The sequence below is a fragment of the Dermacentor silvarum genome, chromosome 5 (genome assembly GCF_013339745.2).
Source record: "Dermacentor silvarum isolate Dsil-2018 chromosome 5, BIME_Dsil_1.4, whole genome shotgun sequence".
NCBI classification, from domain to species: domain Eukaryota; kingdom Metazoa; phylum Arthropoda; class Arachnida; order Ixodida; family Ixodidae; genus Dermacentor; species Dermacentor silvarum.
Window position 1 is genome coordinate 96,234,750 of NC_051158.1, and position 6,000 is coordinate 96,240,749.

General features: G+C 43.2%; 1 protein-coding gene across 1 annotated transcript in view; it reads left to right on the forward strand.

Annotated features, from left to right (window-relative positions):
- LOC125945908 (alkaline phosphatase, tissue-nonspecific isozyme-like) overlaps positions 1–5,116 on the forward strand; it is a 45,203-nt gene extending 40,087 nt beyond the window's left edge. Inside the window, exons 2-4 of the mRNA XM_049668300.1 lie at positions 2,482–2,673; positions 4,515–4,625; positions 4,772–5,116. Of these exons, the coding sequence (XP_049524257.1) occupies positions 2,482–2,673; positions 4,515–4,625; positions 4,772–4,980 (512 nt within the window). The 3' untranslated portion in view covers positions 4,981–5,116. The remainder of the gene's footprint in view (positions 1–2,481; positions 2,674–4,514; positions 4,626–4,771) is intronic.
- Positions 5,117–6,000: the final 884 nt, after the last annotated feature.

The window sequence follows — 6,000 nt, forward strand, 5'->3', positions numbered from 1 at the left end:
TTAACTTGAAAACCGAAAACGCAATCGTTGTAATCTGGAAAATTGCGCGGAGATGCCTGAGGGGCAATACTGAGTTGTAGTGTCAAGTTTCTGCGTAACATTAACGACGTAAGCGGAAGAGGCCTATCACTGAATACTGACGAAGCCATTGCTTTTCTGTTGATTGGTTTGTTATAGGTTATTTTTTCCTTTACAAATGCAACAATAACCATGTTAATAGTAGATCGAAGATGCTGAGAAAAGATGGGGACACGATCAGTGTTACTAGTGAAGACATTTTGGTGGTATAATGGGCCGCGAAGCTCGACGAGTACAACCAGCGATGGGTCATCAACAATACGGCAGGTACCACGCTGCGATGGCTACGTTGCACATCAGCGTACACTGGTCGAACTGGCCTTTAGATTGTGACGAACATCATTGCTTGTCGACACTCCAAAATGTGCCAGAGCAAGCGTGTTTTGTGAAGACGCCTACATCAGCCAAAAGTTAACAATGCGGCCGAATTGACATAAAAACGTTTGTGTAGAACGATATGGCGCGGGATATTGTATCTTAATATGATGAAAATAGCGCAAACACAAATGTAGCCCCTCTTCTCCTGAAGTGGCAGAGAAATGTCGCTCTTGTATACGAAAGTACCTAGCGGGAACATTTGCGCAAGTCGAAGGGCGTCACATCCTATTGCCAAGAAGGTCACAAATGGTCACATTGCCAATGCCACTATTGCCACTATTGCCAATGGTCACAAACGTGGCTTTCTTCCACTCTTATAATACACCGTCTTGATGTAGTAGCGGGAGTGTATGTCCATGGCTGTCTATTCAAATGAAAGGTGCCTGTTTTATTGGCAGAGACTATGTAGATCACATTCACAAGAAGAAGGTTGTAGGAATTTAGGTGTAACGTAAGTTGCACTGGCTTCGGCAGTGACCCATGCACGTTTCAACAGATTGATGGTTTCTTTACAAAATAGATGGAGAAAAGAAATCTTAAACAATAAATACAAGTCTGAATCCTTGTAAAATGGTCTATTCACGTCGAGAGCATCAAAACAAACAAGAGCGAACCATCGTAATTAAGCAAGTGAAAGTTGCACGGTATATGACCTGTCACTAGTTTGGCCCATAAATATTTCATGAACGGTAGACACTAAATGCATCCAGAAGCATCATATAATTGTACATGCGCATCAGCGGCACCTTCAAATATTATGTTAGGCATCGTAATTAACCAAGAAATCTCGCCGCGAATTTACCCGCTACAGCACTTAGCTTTTACATTACATTACAGCAGTGCATTTACCCGCTTAGCACGTGTTGGAGCCGTGTTATTGACGGCTGCAGCTGCGTCTAGTGACTTCGCGTCGTTGTGTTCAGGATGTTCGGTTGGCTGTGACTCGTGCTCACATTGCCTGTGCAGGATTGGGAGTCGCATCGAAAGATAACAAAATCAGCTTGCTTACTGAGCTTGCTCTGCCGCACCCTGTGCATCATGAATTGCGCTGTTGCGTGTTTATCTCTGTATGCATTGAATTCCTAGCGTTGCCAATGCATTCAGTGCATTGTGTAAGGTTGTTTGTGTGCTTCAGAAAATCCGGCGTCGGCGTGGATGTCGGCGTCCGTGGAGGTATCATCGCGAACCATCCCGACCACGCAGACCCTCCGCGTAGTGCCAGGTGTTCGTGAACAAAAATTTTATTTCTCACAGTAAAACCTGTCAGAAAAATGGCAAAGTACGACTTAGCCACCAACTACAGACATAGTGGTGTCGGACGTTTGTTTGAATGTACGAGAAAACGTAAATCTGTTACGAGGAAACTCAAACACAAACCCCTTTTGCCAGCATTTCTACCATACCAATGGCGGCGTGCTCGGGTAGGCTACTTGCGAATATCTTATCCCCATCGCGCTCGCATCCTCGTCAAATGACGACTTGGCCTGCCTAATGCATTTTGGAAACGCGCGCGTGTCGGGGCAATAGCAAACAATTCATAAAATAATAAAAAAAGGTCCTAGGGCATTCACATTGTAATATAAGACGACTTATATTGCCCCTGGAAAATCTTCCCAGCAATGCATTCCTGTTTAAAAGTGAAACCTACTTAGAGGATCGGTGTAAGCTTGGTCTTTGTAAGCTGGCTTTCCCAGGTTCTGTTTTGCAGTGAAGCCTACTGAAAGAAAAATGCGATGCGAACGCGGTCCGATAATGCTATCGTGTTCCACTCTTAAAGGCGATGCTTAAGCGTCCTCCAATTTTTCGCACTCTTGTTGAGATAGTGGCAATGAACTGCTCTGTTCGAAACAATCAAGCCTAAACAATACTCAGGAAAGCCAACATCAGACTTTCGAACTAACACACTGATACAAAAGAAAGACGCGCACATCAAGTAGTATTTCGAAGTGCCGATATTGCACACCGCTGAATTGGGCGGTTATTCTTAACTTGTTGTGATAGTGTCTAATTCCCTTTCCTTTGTAGGTGGACGCATCGACCACGCTCATCACCTTAACCTCGCGCAGCACGCCCTTCAGGAGACCGTGGAGTTTGAAGGAGTGGTTGGAGCAATATCACAAATGCTTCCTGAAAATGAAACCCTTATCGTCGTTACGGCAGATCATTCTCACACCTTAAACATTGCAGGCCACCCAGCACGAGGAACCAACATCCTTGGTATATAGTAACGTTTCTAAGCATTTCTTCTGCTTTAGCTTATCGTTTATAATTTCACTGACTGACTAATGCCTCTCCACGCGCCCTAGAATTAACACTGTTCGGCGTCTGCCGATGCTACTTTCACAATCTCACCATACCAGCTTCTCCTCTGTCGTCCTTGTGTGCATCTATGCTCCATTGGCACCTGTTCTGCCACTCTAGTCTAAACCACCGGTTCACCATCGCAGGCTTGTACTACAAAAAAAAAACAATTGCCGACCCGAATGGGAATTGGCCCCTTTGGCACGACTACCTCAATTGTAAAATTGGCTCTAGCTACAATTTAAATGCTGACGAGTCGAAAGAGCTAAGCTTCTCAGTGACTGCCATGGAAACTCATATTTCCGAAGTTTTTGATGAAAAGGTCGGCTTGAATATTCTTGATTGGTTTAGTGACTCTTGAATAAGTGCTTCAAGAATCTTTAATCACATCTAAACAAATAGTGCATTAGAATATTTCCCAACTTGAAAACTTTTTGTTATGTGCATTCTCAAAACGAATGCACGTGGAACCACAACAATGCTCTACAGTTCATCAATGAGGGGGGGGGGGGTAACATGTCTACCCTCGCTCATGTTGAGCAGGAGCACATGAGAAAATGGCGCAGAAGTATTGAATGCTTGAAGGCATAAATTGTAAAATTGTAGCAGAGCTTTGTACATTAAAATGTAGGCCGGTAATGTTCCATAGAGTGTCATAACATCCAGAGGGCATTCAGCATCTATAAGTGTGGAACGTTTAATATAACACAAAGGGAGACTATGTAGCATAAGTATATTAAGAAATACTGCAAGGATTAAAGTAAAATGTAGCGTCTTTATCACCACTACTCGAAGGTCACGAAAAGTCACTTACCGATATCTTTGAGCAGAACTGTATGTAATCCGTCCTCTCCCAGGCTACCTGATGTTGCCTAAGTATAATGGTCAGCAAGTGTCTTCCAAGGAACTTGAGAAGCACGCTAGCAATGATTGAAATTGAAAGTGTATCCCTAAAGATAAAGGTAGAGAAACAGCAGAGTACGTGGCTAGCACTATACAGTATTGCAATATAGTAGCGATCTGATAACTGGCTTGGCATTGATTTAGGCTAATACAAGAAGAAAATTAAGTATATCTGGTTAGCCATTGAAAGCCGGCACTGTTCTGCGTATTTTCTGGGGCACTACAAAAATACATTCGACTTAGCTCAACTACGATATTTATTGCCACAATGGCCTCTGCGCTATGGGCAAATCTTGGTGAAGATTGCCAGTTCTACCGCAATCAATGATGGGCTCATTTCTTATACATAAAATGTCAACTACCGTTTTTTTACGACAAGGCATTGAACTTCGAGATGCGTAAAACACAGGACTTGCGCTGTCAGTAGCACGAACCTGGGTAATAATAACTGTTGCATAATTATTTTTTAAATTACGAAATAACTGTAATTACAAAACGTTTCATGCATACCTTCGCAGTATGACTTTAATATCTCGCAACTGACGCTAGTGCCTTCAAACCTACTGAGTGGGCTTACCTTCAACACTCACTTGCATCAATTTCTCCACGCAATTATATATGCGCTGAATGGATTATTTCATGGTATTATCAACGTATACTGGTACTAGCAGTTATACAATTTTTGACGTCAACCACTCCTAACATGGCACGGCCGAAAAAGTAGCCTTTTTCTTTTGGTCACTGCTTTCGGGAATTGCTCTTTTCATGAAATTCCAAACAGACAATTGTTTGCACGCCTACGCTTTATTTTTACAATAGCTACAGTTGATTTTTCTATACTTTGAAAAAAAAAGGTTTTGCTGGAAAGACAGAGACAGAAAACCCGGTTGAATACACCGTGCTTTCCTACGGCGTGGGACCAGGAGGGTATGGACCGCTTGTGAATGTGACATTAGAAAACACAAGTAAGTTGTCTTACCTGTAGCTAATGTTTCACTTACCTTTTTCCGCACAACAATATAGTTCGACGCTGAATGCTTTTCTGTTTTATTCTTTCATTTGAATTAATGTTACTTATTACCTAACTTTGATGCACTTTTCTTCCCATCAGCGGACACTTTCTTTCGGCAGCAAGCGGCATTCCCCATGAGGTTCGCCCCTCATGGTGGTGAGGACGTGGCCGTCTACGCCAAGGGAACCTGGGCGCACCTCTTCACTGGCGTCCATGACCAGACGTACATTCCCTACGTCATGGCCTACGCAGCGTGCATAGGGCAGTTCAACGGCACTGAGTGCCACGAGTGCAAGTCGCAAACCTAGGTGATAGCGTCGTGAGAGGGGCACATGGCAGTGGGAATCACTCCGTCAATCGGACAACATCGTCTATGCAAACATGTACCCCTGAGTACTCAGTGAGATCATGGACAGGCGCGACCTACTTTACGTAGCGCGTTCAAATATTCCCACGTATTTGAGTGCACGTCGAAAATCCTAAATCATATAACAAATGACAAATCTGAATCAACATGTGTAGAAAGAAAAACGGCTGTCACGTTCTCAAATATATGGGGCCTACACTACTTCATCAAAAAAACCTGCCATTATACAATAAACCCTTTTCAGAAGCACAAGGACATCCCGCCACACTTGCATCTCAATAAATATTGTACGGACATTCGGTTCCTTCCTCACTCATTTAAACGCGCAATAAAGTGCTGGCTTGTGACCACAAACGAAGTTATAAATAATACAAATGCTGTGCAGCCTTTATACCAAGAACAACACCTGATTACGAATTAAAGTCGTTTTATTTTATTCACACCATTCGCCTTTGTTTATCTATGCAATAATTGAAGCCGCAAAACTTCTGCTGCTGGTAGCATCATTTTTGTGTGAGAGCCAAAACAGTGCATGTCTTGATCTTTACACCAATCTCATTGTACGCAGACACATATACGATACTTATGTGCCCGGAAAAGCCTCGAAGAGTACCCGTTTGAAATGTGGTTTTACCGGCGGCTCTCGTACTTACAGCTACAGAGGTAAACCAAGTGAATTTTGTCGCAGCATGTCAGAATCCTCTAAGCGGGATTAAAGTTTGCTTGAGATAAATTTTTGCTGTCCCAAAATAAACTTCTGATGCCACGAAAGAAATTCAACTGAGAAATTTATCCAGGTTCAGGTAACACGAAAGCGCAATTCTGGTGACGTTAGGAGTGCGGTACTTTCTCTCGTGGTGTCTGGGGCCCCCTTCGGGACCGTGCTGTTTCTCTCGTGACTTGAAATGTGTCGCACTTCTGTAACAACGTTACAATTACCAGGCTCCTGTCCCCACTACTG